The 20,377-nt window shown below is 30.3% G+C and overlaps 2 protein-coding genes across 3 annotated transcripts; both read right to left on the reverse strand.

Moving 5' to 3' along the window:
- Window positions 1-231: 231 nt before the first annotated feature.
- LOC139088326 (atypical protein kinase C-like) lies at window positions 232-6,801 on the reverse strand. Its single transcript, XM_070637504.1, has 10 exons — window positions 6,019-6,801; window positions 5,517-5,725; window positions 4,807-5,388; window positions 4,129-4,287; window positions 3,664-4,043; window positions 3,479-3,587; window positions 3,281-3,425; window positions 2,835-3,214; window positions 2,523-2,768; window positions 232-2,450 (listed from the first exon to the last, which is right to left on the reverse strand). The coding sequence occupies exons 1-9, from the start codon at window positions 6,329-6,331 to the stop codon at window positions 2,565-2,567; spliced, it is 2,481 nt and encodes an 826-aa protein (XP_070493605.1). The 5' UTR covers window positions 6,332-6,801; the 3' UTR covers window positions 232-2,450; window positions 2,523-2,564.
- A 534-nt stretch (window positions 6,802-7,335) lies between these two features.
- Cftr (CF transmembrane conductance regulator) lies at window positions 7,336-18,075 on the reverse strand. 2 transcript variants are annotated; one of them, XM_070637503.1, is made up of 13 exons: window positions 16,991-18,075; window positions 15,754-15,986; window positions 15,548-15,633; window positions 12,874-13,221; window positions 12,396-12,667; window positions 12,213-12,336; window positions 11,757-12,111; window positions 9,718-11,084; window positions 9,444-9,501; window positions 9,049-9,205; window positions 8,838-8,990; window positions 8,384-8,656; window positions 7,336-8,297 (listed from the first exon to the last, which is right to left on the reverse strand). In XM_070637503.1, the coding sequence occupies exons 2-13, from the start codon at window positions 15,850-15,852 to the stop codon at window positions 7,504-7,506; spliced, it is 4,086 nt and encodes a 1,361-aa protein (XP_070493604.1). In that variant the 5' UTR covers window positions 15,853-15,986; window positions 16,991-18,075; the 3' UTR covers window positions 7,336-7,503. The 2 variants fall into 2 exon arrangements, with proteins under 2 accessions (XP_070493604.1, XP_070493603.1); XM_070637502.1 differs by lacking the exon at window positions 16,991-18,075 and having other exon boundaries at window positions 15,754-16,183.
- Window positions 18,076-20,377: the final 2,302 nt, after the last annotated feature.

A 20,377-nucleotide genomic window follows, 5' to 3' on the forward strand; every position in this document is an offset into this window, starting at 1 on the left:
AAAATTATTTTTAAAAATAGAATTTACACGTGTTTTTTTTATAAAACCGAACTTTTAAATTTGACAATAGCAATTCTACAATTAACAATACTTTTTTATGAAATCACATAACTTAATAGATAAATTAGAACAATTTTTAAAACTTTTCGTTTTCAACTAAGTATTTCCAATTTTTAAAATTAAACTTAAGTTTGTAGTTTTTTTTATTATACTAAATTCATTTAATTTTTTTTTTTTGTCCTGAATAAATATTTGAGTGCAATATTTTATAAAATTTTCTATAATTTTTCAAGTTAATATAGTCTTGTTGTGATTAATTTTTCTTTTTATTATACCTAGTAATTTCACATATTTAGATTATTAGAAAAATTTAATTTTCATATAATTTTTTTTACCTATTTTTTGATAAACAGTTGAAATTTTTTTTACTGATTTCATGATCCGAGCGACACAAATTAAGAAGGCTCCGTCACTCCGCTACAACTCTTTTATTAACAGCAAATGTAAACCATCTATTTTTGGCAGCCATATGGACACCAAACGGAGCCGCCTTCCATTTAATAAAAGAGATTTAGCAGAGCCATAAAAGCTCCGTGGTGGAGCTTTCTTCATTTGTATCGCACGAGTGAATGCTTTCTGCTATAAAAATTCAATAAGAATCGAGTGACAATTTTTCTTTGGCAATCAATTGCCACAAGGTTCCTCACAATTTTTTATAGAGTAAGCTCTTTTAGTTTTACTGCAACATAGACGTGCAACACATATATATTGTAAGGTAATATAAATTTTTGGACGTTTCTTTCGTACAGTGCAAGAGGAGTAATATGTCCAAAAAAACATTTCAGTTCATTATGCAAACACTTGATATTAATCAATTATTGACGAAACTGAAATTTCAGATAACATTTACCTCCTGTTTCACACTCCTGTTTTTTGTTCATCGCACTATTTAAATATTATTGTGCAATTTAAAAAAAATAAGTTTTTGAGAATATAAATTAAAAAAATCAATTTCTTATTTAAATTGGGATCTTTTTCGAATTAAACCAAGAATAATTTATGCTATTTAAATCATATAAATTGAAATCTAAAATCGATTTTTAAGATATATGTATAACTATATTCTTTAACATTTTTTGATAACTCCGGGATTGTACCTACTATTCGATAATTCGTTTATTCACGTTTTTTCTATTAAATTTAGTCTAAAATCTTTTTTTAAATAGTAAACCATAATTGGAAATTGGAATAAAATGAACCATTAGAGGTTATATCTTATTCAATAAAACGATATAAGTATATATACACATTTGTTAGAAAGTTTTTAAGTGATTATTTCCTTTGTTCTCACATATTCGATCCGACCAAATGATTGAATTAGTCATACATACTGCAAAAAGAATTTTCATTTTTTGCTAAACCTTAGAGATTAGAAAGTTTAAAAGTTGATAAAGGCCATAGGCACTTTATAGCATTTCCTATATTTTCAATCATTCCTTTATAATGGATTTTCAAATTGACTCAAAATACTTTTTGTTACATATACTTGCAGCGAATTTCCGTAGCTATACTGTTTAAAACTTTCAAATTACAAGCTATTAAAGAAATCCGCTGCAAAATTTATTAAATAAATTTGATTTACGATTTTTTTTAAAATTTGATTCTAAAATAACAAAAAAACACCTTTTAGGAGTTTTATAAAGTTTTTCACAAAATTTTGTCACTAATAACGATAATTTTGATTCATCTAAGATTTTGCGCTCATGTTAAATTAAAGAAAATCCTTAGTGCCTCATTTATATTAAAGGATTTATATTGAAGCATAACACAAAACATTTATGCTTATATTGTAATATTGAATTAAAGAATATTTTGCGCGTAGTGCTTTTGTCAGAGCTCAATAGTCTAGAAATGCAAGATAAATTGTTTAAATTTCTTTATAGGTAGTTTAATTAATTCGATATTTCGTTTTTAACAGATCAGTTCTTGTATGAAACTCATGTCTATTTTTCTTTAGAGCTAGATTTTCAAAATAGTTGTAATCATTCATATATTATTAATATTACTTTAACGTTAGCTTATGTACTTGGCACACCATCCAGAAAGATTCTTGGATCTAATCTCTATCTTCTGGATTTCAGCGATATTTTAAAAGTGCACTTTTTATTAATTTCACTTTTCTACTCCTAGAATCGCTACGTTTGTATTCGATTGCTCTTATTTACTCAAAATAATCTTACATCTTTCCAAATAGCTACTTAGATAAAAGATCTCAACAAACAAAAAAACGAAGAAACTGCTCTAAATTATGTTTAGATTTTCTATCAATTTAAGGGAAGACAAAACATGTGTTGAAGCAAACTTTTTTGTGGCGTTTGTTGAACTTCACGCATATGAAGTAAATTCATCTCATCAGCAACGGAATCGTATTCACTGGAATCCTCATAACACTGTTGATTGAATTATGACAACCAAATTAATTAAAATTTTCATTCGAAATATTCATGAAAAATTTAACAAACCTGAATTGGGTAGTTAGGATGATATTGGCAATTTGTGTTATGTCAAACACAATCATCAAATGTCATTAGTAATGGATTGACATATTCAAATCCTTCAAATTCGGATTGATCTATTTTATCTATTATTCTATCTTCGTCCGGTGTCAGTTGAACTGGCTCATCCGTAAATTCAGGAGGAAAGTTTGTTAAATCTCTTTCATTTTCTAATCTTGGCTGGAACGGTGGCATTACTTGTTTTTGTTCCAACTTTGAAAGAAGAAAAATAAAAGCATTAACATTTATATGGGATTTATAAATAAAAATAGACATTACCATTTCCCAATCTATAGTCTTAAAGAATTGATGATTAATAATGTCCAAAAATCCGTTTTCTTGACACCCTAATCTTTCATCAGGGTTTTTGTTCAAAAATCCTTTTAAGACAGATGCAGCCTTTACGCTTAAAGATCGTGGAATTCGAATAGCTTTTTCTAGTATAACTTGGAATAAGAAATCTTCAGTTGTTTGAAGGAATGATGTCGAATGAATACTTCGACGTTTTCTTGATTGACATAAATTTGTTGTTAGTTCTGTATGTTCAATTCCAGAGACATCGAATGGACTACGCCCACATAGCATTTCGTACAACAATACACCAAGCGCCCACCAGTCAACACTAAAACCATAGTCTTCACCACGTAATATCTCCGGTGCTGTTTGAAATAAGAATGACATTAAAATAAAGCCTTGAATATGCAATAAAAATCAATTGTATGTACCTATATAATTCGGTGTTCCACAGAAAGTAGAAGTTTTATCGCCAAGGCCAATGCCTTCCTTACACATTCCGTAGTCGGTAAGCTTAATGTGACCTTCATGATCTAACAATACATTGTCAAGTTTCAAGTCTCGATATATTATTCCCTAGAATTAAATTCGTTAAATCATTTAATTCACAATTTGTTGATATTTCGTACCTTTTCATGCAAAAAATTAAGAGCTAAACTAATTTCCGCCGCATAAAATCGAGCATGCTCTTCAGGGAGTTTTCGTTGTCGTTGCATGTGAAACATTAAATCTCCTCCCCTATAATTATAATGTTGATTGATGAATTAAGTAAATAATGCTAATCAGTACAAAATAATAAAATGTTAATGCTTACCGAACAAATTCAATAACAAAGAACAGTCGTGAAGGTGTTTGAAAGCATGAATGTAAACCAACAAGGAATGGGTGATTAGAAGCTGTTTCGAAAACGTGCTTTTCTGTTTGAACCCAATCAATGTCTTCATCATCTGTTACTAATGCTTTCTTGATTACTTTCATCGCATAAATTCGTCGAGTTTTTTTGAGCTCAACCATCAATACTTTTGCGTAGCTGCCTCTCCCTATAACTTTAATCAACTCAAAGTCATCTAATGAGTACTGCTTTTGTATTGGAGTTTGACAGTCAATCTCTTGATCGGACATATAATTTTGACTACAATCCGACAAGTCACAGTGATAAGTGTATGCTGGTGCTTCATTGTTTCCATTTAGTTCCTATATTAATAATGTAATTGAATAAATTATTAAATCCTTGTTCCTATATCAATAATTATAATTTAAGTACATAAAGTTTACTTACCTCACCACTGTCAGTAGTGATATCACTGTAATCTTTTCCACATGGTCTTTGCACCAGTTTATGACATTTTTTGTGTACCAATAATTTGCATTGTATACATTTGAATCCTTGCTTACCCAAGCCCCAGATACGATCGTGACAAAATGTGCAAAATGCTTTCTTTTGTTTTTCATAACATAAAGGAAAACATATGGAAAAATAAATACAAAATTTACAAAACAGCTTTGCATCTAGAAAGAATAATTAGTGACGAAGTGCATAAGGTTTGTGCTTTACGTGCTATCAAACCAGGTATTTATATTATTTATTCGTTTAGTTAGACAAACTTGATATTTGTCATTTTTGCTTTCTCATTTATATTAGATTGACAGGAATGAACATTTAAATTTTTGAGTTAATTTTAGACGGTTTTTGAATGAATAGGATTGAAATTTAAGCGGATGTTTCTATTCATATTCATTGAAAGTACTTCAAACATGCTAAAAGTTCTTTTGAAAGCATCTGTTCACTGGAATTTTCATCGAAAATATTTAGAAAGTCTTTAATGCATGCTTGATTTGTCACTACTATGGTGTTTAACAATAAATTTGAAAATTTGCTTCATAGAGACATTGCTAACAAATATTGTCGTTGATCTTTTGTGCTTCATATCACTGTTTTAAATAATTTCATACTCACTCGATTAAATCGTTTTGCTTGAAAAATGTGTCCATTAATTCTATATAACTTTCTCCATCTACGGGCACCTCGACGATAAATACTACGATCTTCTGTTTGATAAGACATTTGCTGATTAGGTTGTGGCATGTTAATTGCAGTATTAGGAAAAACAGTAGCATAAGCCGGTTCTATTTCGTCTTCGGAATGCAAACTACTAATGTGAGGATTGATAGGAACAACTGGAATTGGTATTGGCATCCTATCATAATGTGCTGTAGTATCTGTATAATATCCTGATCCAATTCTACACATGCTAATGCCATCACTACCACCTATGACACTTGCATTTTCGACTGTTCCAGCAGGACTAGATTCTGAACTGGAACCTCTTCGAGATACTCCTGTTGAACCTGGACATGAGCCACAGCGAATTAATGAAGAATTAGATTTTGCCGTAGTTATAATATGATGATGCATAGCTTGAGGAATTGCATAATCGCCTAAATCGCCCATTCTCAGTGAAGCATTTCTAGTCAGAGTATTAGTTGCAGACTGAATCGATGGCTGAACGGCTTTACAAATCAGATCCGTCAGTTGATTCTAAAATTTCAAGAAAAAGAAATTCAATATAATTTAAATGAACATGATGAAAATAACTTCAATGAAACAAAATTCAATAATCAATATTTAAAAATCTCTATCATAGGAATATATCCATAAATTCATACATCGATTGCATTGCTATCCAATGATGTTCGACGTGAATAAGTATAATGAATCTGATGTATATGTGGGAGATGAATTTGTTCTTGTGAAATATGAAGCTGCTGCTGCTGCTGTTGTTGTTGTTGAATATGCTGTTGCTGTTGTTGTTGTTGCTGATTATATTGACATTGCGGCTCCTGACAATCGTGACATTGTTGAGGCTCAGGTGATTCTATTAAATTGAAATTTCTCATTTAAAATTGGATTAAATCAATAAAAGTGTACATGTTTTTGTGCCATAAAACACTACAAGCTTATAACTCATCATTTTAAACTTTGTATCAATATTAATATAGCATTATAACATATATCTCTTAGTTTGTCTAATGGTTAGTGCAATTTCCACAATGCAGAAATGTGGCAAATCCTCACATTGAATTGGAAATTTCCTCAACGTAATTTTCATCACAAAACTGTATTATTGAACGAAGAAATTCATGAATTTTCATTGATTTTTATTCTTACCTGTAGTTCCACTGCATGATGGACTATTGCAAGTTGGACTATGACACGTACTTTGACATGGACTACCACAAACAGAATTCATTGCGCTTTGTTTTGGCTGCTGCTGCTGCTGTAGACTTTGTTGCTGTTGTGGTGTTGGTATCATTGTCATATGGAAATTGCTCTTTTCTTCTTGCTGAATAGTTTTATTCATTGCAATGGTGTATTGTGGCTGATGAGACTGATAATGAAGTGTAGATGATGTTGTTGTTATTCTTCGTGGAGAACGTCCTCGGTCAGAGACTGTACTTGCAGACCAAAATCCCCATGCCATTTTGGCAGATTTTTTTGAGCACTTATTGAAGCTTTAAATTATTTAAGGAGTATAATAAAGCAAAACAAACTTTTTCCGTTCACTGTTCTTGATTTTTGGTGAAGAAATATACAATTTTATTTTTTACGTCAAGGGAGAAGAGAAAAAATCTATACATGCGCAAAAGTTCTTGGGCTGGATACTAAAAATAAGGATTTTTTTTGCTTAATTTGAACGTATTTAAGCTTATTTCTTTTATTGCTGGTTGTTTTTTTAGCACTGCGTCATTAAAAATCATTTAAATTATTCACTAAGAATCCTTCCAATTAGTTCTGAATGTCCAATAGTGTGCATATTAAAAATTGATCAGGATTTTATTTAAAACAAATTTTTCCACTTTTCCTTCACTTAAAACAATAATTTTGCTAATTCAGCTTTAAAAACTTGGGCTTTGCTATTGATAATTTAAAATATCTAGTTAATAAACTTATTAGAAAGCTTTTAATAGCAATTATCAACCAGAAAGTATTCTACAATCTTTCTACTGAATAAAAGCTTACTAAAACTTGCAAATTTTATTTCTAAAAAGCGCTTCGAAAAAACCAATGTCGATAAAGCAGATTGAGCATGCAATGCTTTTAAAAAATTTATAATTGATGAACTTCCCACATGTCTCAAAACTTGAAGTGATAGGTGAAATAAATGAACTCTATTATTGAATTTACTAATTGATTTTTATTCAATAATGTAAAACTTAATTAACTAGGATATGCTACTAGAATAAAACCCCAACGAGCATGTGGGCAGATATTAATTTACCCCTCGGGTTTCTATTGGGATTTATATCAACACAATTAAATTAGAATCAATTTAACATCTGAGCATCATTTTCTAAACTAGTCCAGAAGTAGGTGTAAGTAGGTGTTTATATAAAAGGGACGGAGCTAAGAGCGAAATGACAGACAGAATGAAGAAAATTATTTTAAAAAAATTTTAATTTATTTTATTTGAATTTAAAATTTTTTTATTATGTGCATTCATTTCTACCATTTATTTTAAGTACCTATCTATTATAGTTACTAAGGAAAAATGAATTTAAATTTATTGAAAAATGAGACAAACAATGAAAATTTTGAATTATTAAAATATCCTTGAAAAAACAAATCACATGCTTGAATGTGTACATCATAAATTTAAATTGAGTCTATTTTATTTTTTTTGTGGTCTAAAATTTCTTCATATTTCTTCTTAGCAACTTCAATCAACTGCTGTTTCTCCGAAATGTCCAGATTGTTGACCAGACTTCTTAGAAATCCATCAGGTTGCTGTAGTAACTTATAAGGTATGTCATATTCTTTTGCATAGCCACTCTCCATTACAAGTATCATATCAGAATCCATAACAGTATGAAGTCTATGTGCTATGGTAAATACAGTAAAGTTTGAAAACTTTTCTCGAATAGTTTTCTGAATCAAAAAGTCCGTTTGTTGATCAATATTTGCTGTTGCCTCATCAAGCAATAAAATTTTATTATTTCTTAAAATTGCTCGAGCCAAACAAATCAGTTGACGTTCACCTACAGAGAAGTTATTGCCTCCCTCAGTTACCATATATTGCAGACCACCTACTGCTGTTTTCATTTCGACAGTCTCAAGGGCCTTCCAAATTTCATCATCAGTAAAGGCATTAAATGGATCCAAATTATACCGGACAGTTGCACTAAAGAGCACCGGATCTTGCGGAATAATTGAAATTTTTGATCGTAAACTTTGCAAATTGATGTTCCCAGTATCAATTCCATCTATTAAAATACGACCATCAATATAAGATAGTCTAAAAAGTGCATTTATGATTGAACTCTTTCCAGCACCCGTTCTTCCAACTACTCCAACCTTACTTCCTGCTTCGATGGTGAAATTTAAATTTTTCAAAGAAGGTGGTGAGTTGATGTCGTAGTATAATGAAACATTTTTAAATTCAATTAATCCTATGGAAATTAAAGGGATTAAATAAATAAAATTCATGAATTTCAACAAAAACCCAATTTCCAATAATCAGTCATTAATGTATTACCCTTAAATGGCCAATCCATTGTTGGTTTTTTTGTTATTGAAGGTTCTTGGTCTAATTTTATGTATTGAATTACTCGTTCAGTATTTGTAAAAAGTTGAAATGATTCCATCATTTGTCTTATTCCATGTTGAACCATTCCGGTTAGAATTAATGCTTGAGATATCGCTAATCCCACATTCGAACTCGATGTTTTTTCATCATTCATTATTATAAAACTGTAACAAATAGATGCTACAAAGGCACATGAAACACAGTCAAGCCATAATCCGAGAGCTAGATTTTTCAAGAAAATAATAAAATTGAATATAATCTTCTATTATTTTGTATAGAAACATGTATGAGAGAGATATGATAACGTCAGCATTCAATTGACAACAATATCTAGTTAAAATATTTCCTTTTTATAGCTATTAGCAACCAGAAAGTTGACTTTCAATTGTTACCATAGTATTACCTGTATTAATGCTTAAGAGTATTTGCCAAACACCTGAATGCACATCTTGTAGCTTATCAAATTCAGAGGTCAATTGTTCCGACATTTTTGATGCTCGTATTGTTGAGATTCCGGATATGGTTGACGTCATTTGAGCGAATACAGGACTTTTTGCTAAATGTATGTGAAATTTGGAAAGTTTAAAATATCTTTTTAAATTATAGATACTTACTACTTCCTTCTAATCTTTTTATATCCTTAGCTGGTCGTAAATACATTTTTAGTATTAGTCCATAGAGTATTGCTGTTATAATTAATGCTACTGAAAATGTATATCCAGTTGTAGTTAATGCTATGAGAACCAATATTCCCATCATTACTAACAAGTTCTATAGAAAATAAAGACAAAAGAAAAATTATCGGATAAAATTATTCGAACGTGAATTATGTATTTTCCATGTTCAACAAAAATTTTGCGGATTAGAAACTTTTTTTAAAAAAGCATTAAACAATTGAAAGCTTAAGCTAATATCCTTTCAATATACAGCATTTTAACTTTATGTGCTATGCCATTAATTCAAAATTCTGTTGAAGAAAAATGTTTAAAAATAGATTTTACGTCATTACCTGTACAGCTTCAATAATTGCTTTTGGTAACAATTCATCTACAGCACCCATATCCTTACTAAATTGAATGTATATTGTGTATGTAAGTGTCGATTATAGAATTTCTACTCCAGTTTTCAAGATTTTTGTTCTTGATCGTTTCATATATTTCTTTTTAACCCATTTTAACTTTAATCGAAAGCTCAAATTGAAACTCATATTTTATAAGAAGAAAATAAAATAAAGTCAATAATATTGAAAACTGGAGTTGAAAATTGACAATCATGCTACAAACCTAAATCGATTAAGAATCCTTCCAACGGGATTTAAGTCGAAAAATCGCATCGGACTATGAAGAAGACTCAAAAAACTTTTATCATGAAGCTTTTTGGAAGCGCGCATGCATACAGAAAAAAAGATGAAACCTCTTGATAAAGTTACACTAATGACAGCAAGTATTAAAAATCCATAAATATAAAGACCATCTTTTGTGCTAAACATCGTCTCCATTTGATTTATGCGCAATAATTCTTGATTTGTCCAAAACGTTATGAAATAGTCCGAGGCAGAAGTAACAAATTGAGAGAAAATTAAGAATATAGCAACACTTAAAAGAATCGGGATAGAAGCACCAGCACGGAAATATTCGATGAAAACTTTCCCAAACTTAATTTTCTTCTCATTTCTATCTTCATCGCGAAGATTTTTCTGTTCGTTCACATTCAAGTCTTCCAAACTACGTTCCACTGATGAACGAGATGAAATTTTTGTGTCTGATGTTCTGAGTTTTAAATAGCCTTTTGGATCTGGTGTATCATCAATATATGGTATATCATCATCATCACTATGCGGATATTCGACATCTGATGTGTCATCATTCTTTTCACAATCAGATGAAACATACTGATATAAATCAATATCCATTACATCATTCCACGTGCCTTGTCTAACAATTTTGCCCTTGTCGATTACAATTATCCAGTCGGCTTCTTTCAGAAAATGAATTTGGTGTGTAATAAGAATTCTAGTTGCTTTTTGACCCGCTAGATAGCCTTTGGGTCCAATACATTCTGTAAATAAATGCTTCCCTACATGAGCATCTACAGCAGAGAGGGGATCATCGAAAAGATAAATTGAGGATTTTTTATATACAGCCCTTGCTAAACTAATTCGTGCTTTTTGTCCACCAGATAAACTCATTCCACGTTCCCCAACATATGTTTTATCTCCAAATGGGAGTTGTTGAAAATCTGTCTCTAATGCACAATGCTTCACAGTATCCATATAACGTAATTTATCATATTCCAATCCAAAAAGAATATTGTTTCGTACTGTTGACGAAAATAGCCATGGATCCTGTGAGGCGTAGCTTATGTCACCATTGATGTAAATATCACCGGTTTCAATCGGAAGCTCACCAAGTAGTAATTGAAAAATGGAACTTTTACCGCTACCCACAGGTCCAATAATTGCACAAAGCTTTCCTGCCTTCATTCGACAGTTTAAATTTATTAGAGTTTTGTTGTAATCACTCGTCCATGAAGCTGTTATATTGGATAGTCCAACAGCATATTTCGTTTTAGATTCATTCTTTTTGAATCCATTTGACAAAACATCCTGCTCTTCGAGACTCAGAAAATCTTGGATTCTTTTTATTGAAACCTGTCAGAATATAAAATTACAATTGAATGATGAATTACCCAATATTAGATTCCAAAACTTTTTGAATTTGCCATAAGCAAAAATTTAATGTCCTGAATCAGAATTGAAATTCTAAACACTTTTCTAAACATGATTAAGTTTTTAAACACCAAATGAAAAGGTAAATGAAAAAGCACGTCTTAAACAGAAAGTCATCAACTTCCACGCTTGTATTTAGAGGTAGATAAGTGTTAAAAGTTAAAAGCTAATATGTCATAAACAGCTAATCTAACATCTTCGTTTACAAACTAGCAATGATTAAATATGTTTCGTTCGAACTTCTTCTTCGCTCACCACAACATATTTTTATATATGTGCTTGGACTGCATGATTGATTATACAGAAATTAGTAGATCTTGAACTATAGAAATATTTTCTCCTACAACAATCCAGGGGCGTAACCAGACATTTTTAGAGGAAGGGGGTTTGTTTTTTTTTTTGTATGGATCGCCTAGTAAATTGAATTAGGGGTTTTGACCTACAAAACTCTCCCCTGAATACGCCCTTTCAACAATCACGATTGGAGTTGACTTGTTCTAACTCCCCATCAAAAAACCATTTAAATTTCGAAAGGTTAATTATTTGCGTGGAAGTCGAAATCATAAATTCACTCATCATAGTAAGTTGGCTTACCAGTGCTTCTGCTCCTAACGATACTGCCAGTGGATAAAATATTGCAGCCGTCAATTGAAGGACATTAAAAAATGTTGCCATAGAAAACACTAAATCAGCGGTCACTGCACGTTCCTCTAATACACATGCAAGAATGGCAAGGAATAAAGTAGAACGTTCAGTAAATACCATAGTTGACATATATATTCCTCTGATATATTGGGCCATTTGAATTTGATCCACCTCTTTTTTGCGTGCCAATTTGATAACGCTCCTAAATGGTATTTCCCAAGCATACATTTTAATCACTTGGATCCCTTGAATAAGTTCATTCATTTTAGATACTCGATCGTCCGTACGTACTGCGATTTTCATTCTAAATTAATGATTCGTCGATTAAAAAAAAGAATTAATTTTTTTTTGTCAATTTATCATCATACGATGCACAAAAAAGCTTAAATTGATTTGGCAGTCTACCTTAAAATGGCTGAAATTCGTGATAATCCAGTTTGAATTGGGACTGTTTTTAACAAAAGTCCCAAGACTCCTACGATAGCTGCATATTTCACTTTTCGCCAAATCAAATAACATATTAGACAAGCTGGAAGGAAGAAAGCTTTAGGTTGTTGACTTTTAGATAATTACATTAATTTTTCCCACCTTGAATTGGAAGTACCCATATAAAATGCACATAGATGAATCCAAAATCAAATCTATTTACATCATTGGATAGAAGATTTATTATATTTCCAGCAGATGTTTGTGTTATTGCTCTTTTTGACATTCTTAGTGATTTCCGATAAATTGCAGCTGAGCAAGCAATACGCATTCTAGCTCCCACAAATCTTTGCCGAAGATCAACATGATGATTTAAGATGCATGATAAAAACGTAAATACTACCACTATTGTGGACAGCCAAAATGGATCATTCCTATTAAATGATATAGATATAGATATAGATTTATATCATTAAGGAAGGAAACAAGTTCATGAACATGAAATATTGATTTCTAACACAAGACGTTTCTTTGTAATATAAAATAAGGAACGGCTAGACTTAGTAAAATTAATTTAGCATATTGTTAAGAAAAATGCGCTAAAAAGGCATAAAACTACAATCAATCATTTCAAACTTACCAAATAAACGCAATATATTGAAAAACCTTATCCCAAATATTCTCGTCATCTTCATTAGAGATTGATATAATGGTTGATTCTGTGGTGCTTGCCATAATGATTGTTGTTGATAATGTGGTTGCGTTCTCGTGTATGATAGCAGTCTCATTAACATTCACCATTAGTGGTTTTTGAAATTGAATCAGTAACTGAGACAAAAAGACCGGAGTGATTGATTTTAGGAGGGTAAATGTAAATACAAGAAAACCATCGACAATACAACTCAAATAAAATGTTCTAAATAATGCATTTCTCAAATGTGGTGAGCTATTTTTCTTTCGCGCTTGTTCCAACTCTTTATCCCATTCTCTGAAAAAAGAATAAGTTATTATATCAAGTTATGATGATTGTTCAAATATCCGGGGAATGAGTTATGATTCTGATAGTCATTCAATTGAGTGAAATGAATAAATCAGGGTTTAATATCAGCTCGACTTTCAGATCCATATTTTGATTTGATTCAAATATTTATTTTGGATTTGGAAAACTGAAAACTGATATTGATATTCGATACTAAACTCCTGAAATAAACACATAAACAATTTTTTTACAATAGACGTGCAAAAAAAAAGGAAAAGATTTATGTCATGAGAAAAATGTATCGCGGCAAACCTGTTTACATAATCTAAGATCTTTACAACTCTCTTTAGAAATGCTGAAGAAAAGGCGAGGAAAAGATTTTAACGTAAATCTTCTAGAGCCTCTTGAAGCTCCACTGATTAGATTACGTTGACTTGAAGCATCAACATTTTAACTTGTGTAACGTTTTTGAGTATTAAAGGAAATTTGTGAAAATGGGAATATGCTTTATCTAAGAAAGACGTATGCATTAGAATATGTGATGTATAGCAGCACATCGGTAAGGATGTCTGTCTGTCATGTCGTTAAAAATAATTTAAGTTAAATGTGTCACTGATAAAAAGAAAAGTGATAACTGAAAGGTATAATTTGGAACATTTACATGCTTTTTTTTATTTCACCGACGGAAAGTTTGTAGCTTCTTATCTGATTTCTGGTGCTATTTAGCAAGGAAAACTATTTTAAATTTTGGCTCTAAAAGAATACAGCTTTATGTTAATGTTTTGTATCTATTAAATAGCACAACAGCTTCATACATAAGAAGAATAATTGGAATCAATATAAAGTTATGGTAACAGTGGTACATTTCAGCTGCCATTTTGATAAGAAATAAAAAGACATTGAAATCATAAAAATCATATTCAATCGACTTGGGAAATGATTCTTTATATGCTGACAGACAGACGGATGTATTAATAAAAAACTGACAACTGCACCTCTTCTTTTATATATTCTTTTGTAAACTCTACATCTTTATTTGTTTGATTGATTTTCCTATGATTTTTACTTTAATATTTTTCATCAGGAAATGCGCTTTTTGAAGTAAAAATAGGAGTTCTTATTTACAGAACTAATATATGCATTGAATAAAAATATTTGAATCGATAAATAATTTCCATCTGACAGCAGAAGCTGATAACATTTTTAAACAAATATATTATCAGTATTCTCCCATAAATACACATATCACGTATTGATATAAGAACAAAACCTTGTAAATTATACTTCCATCAACTGACAGTATACTACACTTATTATATTGGTTAGCGAAAACCATAGAGAGCAGATAAGTTCTGACTTTTTTGTGAACATTTTATAACTCAATTTAAAATAAAACATTTTAAAATCTTATTAGAGCTTCCAACGCTGTTGGTGTCTTTCAATTTTTTAATAATAGGTGATAATAATATATAATTTTTCTTGAAAAAAGTAAATTAATTTATTTTCAAGGATGAGAATCGTTAACATAATTACAGTTTTTAATTTTTCAGCGCAATTAAGGAAGATTAGATCTTTACATTCAATACAATTTTTAAATTTGAAACTTTTATAATGAATGTTTTCGAGTACTCATCAGTGTGTTCACAAAATTGCGCATGCTGAGTTAAATTAATTGAAAATACTCATAAGCACAATCATTTAGGGGGAATTGGGGAAGCCAAAGTCTGACTCCGAAGCTGACCAAATGACAAGTGGACACCTTCTCTTGGTATTATCTGTTCCCACTAAATGGACCACAGGCGATCGATTCCTGTGTCGGAATATGTACTTAAAATGATAAATTAAAGCTTATCTATTATGAGCCTATATGAATATTTCTTGAAAGGTTGCTCACAAACAGAATAGCAATGGTAAAATTTACACCAAACTCAATCCAACATGTACAAAGAAAGCAACACGCTTATTTAGGTGAGTATGCTCATTGTCTTTTAGACACCGATAAAAATACCAAGATACCCATTAATAGTGTTTTGTAGCGAAACCTCCTGTCATTGCGACAAAATAGAAACAATATAAACAAAACTGTTTGAACGTCGCTGTAAAGATAATTTATGTATTTAAGAAACTTATTGATAAAGAACGAAAGATCACAAAACTTTGATAACAAGTTCAAATATGTAACAAAACGTGACAAGGTTTATTATCAAGGTCAGTTTTTATATTTCCACTACATCCAAAAGAACGCATATAGACAAATGAAGTATCACATGTTCTTCTTCAAAATATTAATTCAATGAAACAGCTAAGAATATTAATAAGATTTCAAGTAACTTACATCTCAAGCTTTTCCCCTAAATCCTTAGAATTATCTGATGGTAAACATTTCGTTAGGTCTTTCCAATCTAAACCATGAAAGGCTCCCTGTAATTTATTAAATAAAATAAAATTGTTTGGGAACAATGGTCTGTAATTTCATATCTTTTATTATTTCATTTTTATCTTTCTCTCGCTGTCAAATAAAAATGCGAAAACAAAACTCACCCGTAGTATTGTCGGTACCGACCATAAAAAGAATAATTGTGATAAGACATTCGCACTTTCTCTGGGATTTTTCTTCTCAATTTTTTCAGAATGATCCATTGTTTTTTTTATCAATTTTTGTTCACACTTCTCAACACTTATTTATTGATTTCAATTAGTTCAAGCATTTCGACATTGATTGATAATTATAGTTTCATACTTTTAATTGAAATAAATTGGCTGAAATAACTAAACTGCTTTAAGATAGAACTTTTAGTTTTTAGCAGAGGTCGAAGTCGGTGTTAGTCGACTATAGTCGACTAAAGTTTGTTTAGTCGACTAAAGCCGACTAAAAAATTTCTGAGAATTTTCTTAGTCGACTATAGTCGACTAAAACCGGCTAAAGCCGACTAAAGCCGCGACTAAGATCGACTAAAATGAAATTTTTCACTCTTGTGAAGTATATAGAATTTCATATAAAAAATTCCTTTTTTTGATTTTCAACAAGCTTAAGTTCGAATCTCATAATATTTTTTGAATATTTTTTCAACATTTAACTACTTTATAATCTCAGAAAAGTCTAATTTTCTTATTCTAAGATGCAAAACTCCTAAAAAAGCCGATTTTGCATAGATTTTTTTTTATCAAAACGTGAAAAATTCACAAAAAATCCGAATTATGTCTCGATTTTCTAATTTTTGGATGAAAAACTCTCGAAAATTTTATATTTTGCCTGAATTATCTTATTTGGGATAAAAAAAACCCAGGAAAGCCAAGTTTTGTATCGGCTTTCTCGTAAAAAAGAAAATTTGAAGCAAAATTCAGTATTTATTAGTGTTTTTCATCCAATAATAAGAAATTTGAGGCAAAATTCGGATTTCTCGTGAATTATACACGTTTTAATAAGAAAATCTATGCAAAATCGGCTTTTTCAGGAGTTTTGCATCTTAGAATAAGAAAATTAGTCTTTTCTGAGATTATAAAGTAGTTAAATGTTGAAAAAATATTAAAAAAATATTATGAGATTCGAACTTCGAAATTAAAAAAATGGAATTTTTTATATGAAATTCCATATACTTCACAAGTGTAGAAATTTCATTTTAGTCGATCTTAGTCGCGGCTTTAGTCGGCTTTAGCCGGTTTTAGTCGACTATAGTCGACAAAGAAAAAAATCTGTAATGCTTTAGTCGGCTTTAGTCGACTAAATTTTAGTCGACTTTAGTCGACTAAAGCCGACTAAAAACCTTCCGACTACGACCTCTGGTTTTTAGTATATAACTTATCAAACACTTAAACTAATCTTAAATTTTTCTAATCTCATTTTCACTGTACATAAACAGAACAACTGATGTCTAGTACGATTTCAAAACAATACAAGAATGTATGACTCAAATCACAAAAAAAAAGCATGTAAAAAATGAGTAATTTTCAATACACTCTTACAATCACATTCACATTTAAAAGAGCATGATCTTCGATTTTTATTTTTATATCAAGATCATTCAACTTTGCACTCTTTGTATTGAGAAATTCACTATTTGAACTATTTCCATCAAATGAGAAATAGCTTATTGTGATGATATGCGGTCACACTAATTTAATTTTGGTAAAATTCCTCACAATTTAATTAATTATGCAAATTTCAGATTCTCTGACTTTTTATTCATTACACAAATACAATCATAACATTGTTTATACAATACATACCACAATCTTAACCGTAAATCGAACGCACATGCATTTTCTCTTGACCGGCTTTTTCTCTACTATTTTGTGTAATGATTTTCGTTACTAAAAATCATTTATATTGATTTACTTCTCACTCTTTTGACTACTTTGTAGAGAAATACAAATGAATTATTTCACACACAACATATATTAAACACATGTAAGAATTCTTTTCTGACACATCCACTCTCTTAGGATTTTTTTTTCCAAAGAGACATGCTTCATGCAAACATTTGTAAAACATGTTGTTGTACTTGTTGCTTTCATTATTTGACGTGATTTCTAAAACAATTAGTATTTCAAAATATGCATGATCCCGTTTTAAATCACTAACCTGAAACTTAATATTCATCCATAATTTATTCTTGAATATATGACTTTTTTTACTCGTAAAATTTAAACACAAACTACATGACCCGTGTCCCTCATATAAATTAAACATTGACAGACATATTATTCATGATGGCAATTTAAACTTACTAGCTTGAAAAATGGTAAACCTTCTACGTTATCGATGATTTCCGCCTTTTACTTTGCAAAAGTAAAACAGTATCTGAAATCCTAAACAAAAACATGATAAAGATTAATGGAAAACAATTTTAAATCTCAATGAATTTCAAATGACGAATGGACAAAGAGAAGAGAGTTTATATAAGTTAAGGGATTTTAAACTTTGTTGATCGCCCACACTTGTGAGTCGAGGTGGCTCGGTGGCGGAATGGTTTAGTACTTCGGTACATAATTATTGCAACACCGATCTAGCGGTCATGGGTTCGAGACTCGGCATGGGAAATTTTTCACGTGTCCTTTTTCGAATCATATGTAGTGGAAACGCGGCTCATAGCCTCCCTTTGAAGGCTACAGGCAGTAATGTCATCAAAGAAGTGGTTCGGATTCCACTATAAACTGTAGGTCTAGGTTTGAGCGAGAGATCTGGCGAATCCTCCCTCGTTAAACTCCCGATAGCCATGAAACGCATATAAACGCGCAGCTATGGATCTTAAGGTCTGCAAAGCTAATGTTTTTTTTTTTTTTTATATCGCCCACACATGCCACGTTTATATAAAAAGATGAACTTTATTTGAAACATCAAGGTACGCTCACTTTATAAAAGAATTTTAAATTGAATTGGTTGAAATTCAAATTTTTTTGGAATCTAAAAATAACATTCAACTTTTTTACCATATAAAACGATAATTTGATGAAAAAGCCACCGTAGAATAAAAAAGAACATCATCATCAAAACAAAATTATTAGACGAGAGAAACTCATGCTTTCATTTAATTTCGAATTAATCGATTGAAATCATAGAAGCTTAAAATTAATGAAATTTTGTAAAAAAACAAAATTGAAGTCAAGCGTATCATGCTTTACATGTATATGTTTTATAGTCTAAATTAGGACAATCTATTTCTTGCAAGAAAATATAATACAGACAGACACAAATCCATTTTAAGCAATAAGAGAATATAAATTTAGAATCTTTCCTAGTTTGAATGTGATTATAAATTGATACAACCTTGACTTTGTTAAAACTTAATACAAAATTCATGAAGCTTCAATAAGTATCATCCCATTTCAAGAGTTTCGACCTTCTTTCAACCAAATCTCTTAGGAATGCTTACTTTTTCTCTTTCAAATGAAGAAATCCCTTTCTAAAAATTATTTCGAATCAAATGAGGCTTTAAATTTCCAATTCCTCCATCAGTAACAAGAAAGTAAATATTTGGGAAAGAATGAAAGGCACAACAGAAAATGAAATGAAATAAAATGAAAAATTCGAGATCTATATAGATTGACATTTTAAATCCACAAAAATGGGATATTGAATATTATTTTTGGAGCAAGTAAAATTTGCGTAGACTAAGGCGAAGCATTATTTCAAACTGTTGTTAATCATTTACATTCTAATTGGATTTTTTTAAAAAGTTTTATTGTAATAATACTAAATGATATTATGTGGCGAAATTGGGGGGTGGATATTAACAGAATTCTCTCAGAAATTATTCCACCATGAACCGTCGCAAAAAATTAAGCAGACAAAATGTTACAAACTCGCAAAATTGTCAGCAAAAAAAATTCATGATGCATAAACAATGAGTTTATTTAATTTTCCAGTCAATATTACACATTGTCCCTAACTTTTTCTCCTTTTTTTTGAAAAAGGATTTGTGTCAAATGCGCTTCATTAATCACACAATATCTGTGATTTTTTAACGCCAATTTTTTCCTTTTGTATTTTTTTATCAAACATTAAAATGTATTTTAATGTAAACTATGAAGGGAATGCGCTACAACGATTAACGTAAACTGATTTTTTCGTATCCATCTACAACAACATGAATGTAATGAAAAGCATAGCATAAACAAAGGAGACAAAAAATCTTAATTAAGTCATTGTTTTCAGAAAGGGAAAACTTTTTATTATTTTCAATTTAAATAGGGTATGTAATCTATTATTTGTAGCATTTGGGTTGGTTATGTTATTAAAGAATGATTAATAAACTATTTACATTCTTCAGACGAATATGTAGGATCCTTTTGGAAATGCTATTAACTAACTTTCCATTTTAATACAATATCCTTTGGAAAATAAATTTCAAGATCATTTGTCTCTAACAGTCTCTAATATAATTCAGTAGCATAAATAAGCTTATATTATTTTAAATGAAGCAGTTATGATATTTCTGCTACATTAATGTCATGAAGCGTCGTTCTCTTATTATATCCAATATCATTTGAGAAGGGTGTCTAAAGAAAAATCATAATTTGTTTTCTGACTGATTTGACCAAAAAAGTAGCCCAATTTTATTAAATTGGTTTAATCTAATGGCGTTCATCAAATTGAGTTGTCACTTCTTAGGTACTGTTTAATATTACAGAATAACGAACTTTTTTTTAAAAAAATAATGGAATA

The sequence above is a fragment of the Chironomus tepperi genome, unplaced genomic scaffold, assembly GCF_022539635.2.
Source record: "Chironomus tepperi strain 1889 unplaced genomic scaffold, CSIRO-AGI_Ctep_v1 contig_161, whole genome shotgun sequence".
In the NCBI taxonomy this organism is placed as follows: domain Eukaryota; kingdom Metazoa; phylum Arthropoda; class Insecta; order Diptera; family Chironomidae; genus Chironomus; species Chironomus tepperi.

Coding starts and splice junctions, on each gene's coding strand:
- LOC139088326 (XM_070637504.1), bottom strand. CDS start 6,331: ATGGCATGGGGATTTTGGTCTGCAAGTACAGTCTCTGACCGAGGACGT. Junction 3,426..3,478: donor TTAATTTTTTGCATGAAAAG/GTACGAAATATC, acceptor ATTTAATTCTAG/GGAATAATATATCGAGACTT. Junction 2,769..2,834: donor AGACTATAGATTGGGAAATG/GTAATGTCTATT, acceptor CTTCTTTCAAAG/TTGGAACAAAAACAAGTAAT.
- Cftr (XM_070637503.1), bottom strand. CDS start 15,852: ATGGATCATTCTGAAAAAATTGAGAAGAAAAATCCCAGAGAAAGTGCG. Junction 13,222..15,547: donor TTAGGGGAAAAGCTTGAGAT/GTAAGTTACTTG, acceptor TTCTTTTTTCAG/AGAATGGGATAAAGAGTTGG. Junction 8,298..8,383: donor AATGGATTGGCCATTTAAGG/GTAATACATTAA, acceptor TAATTTCCATAG/GATTAATTGAATTTAAAAAT.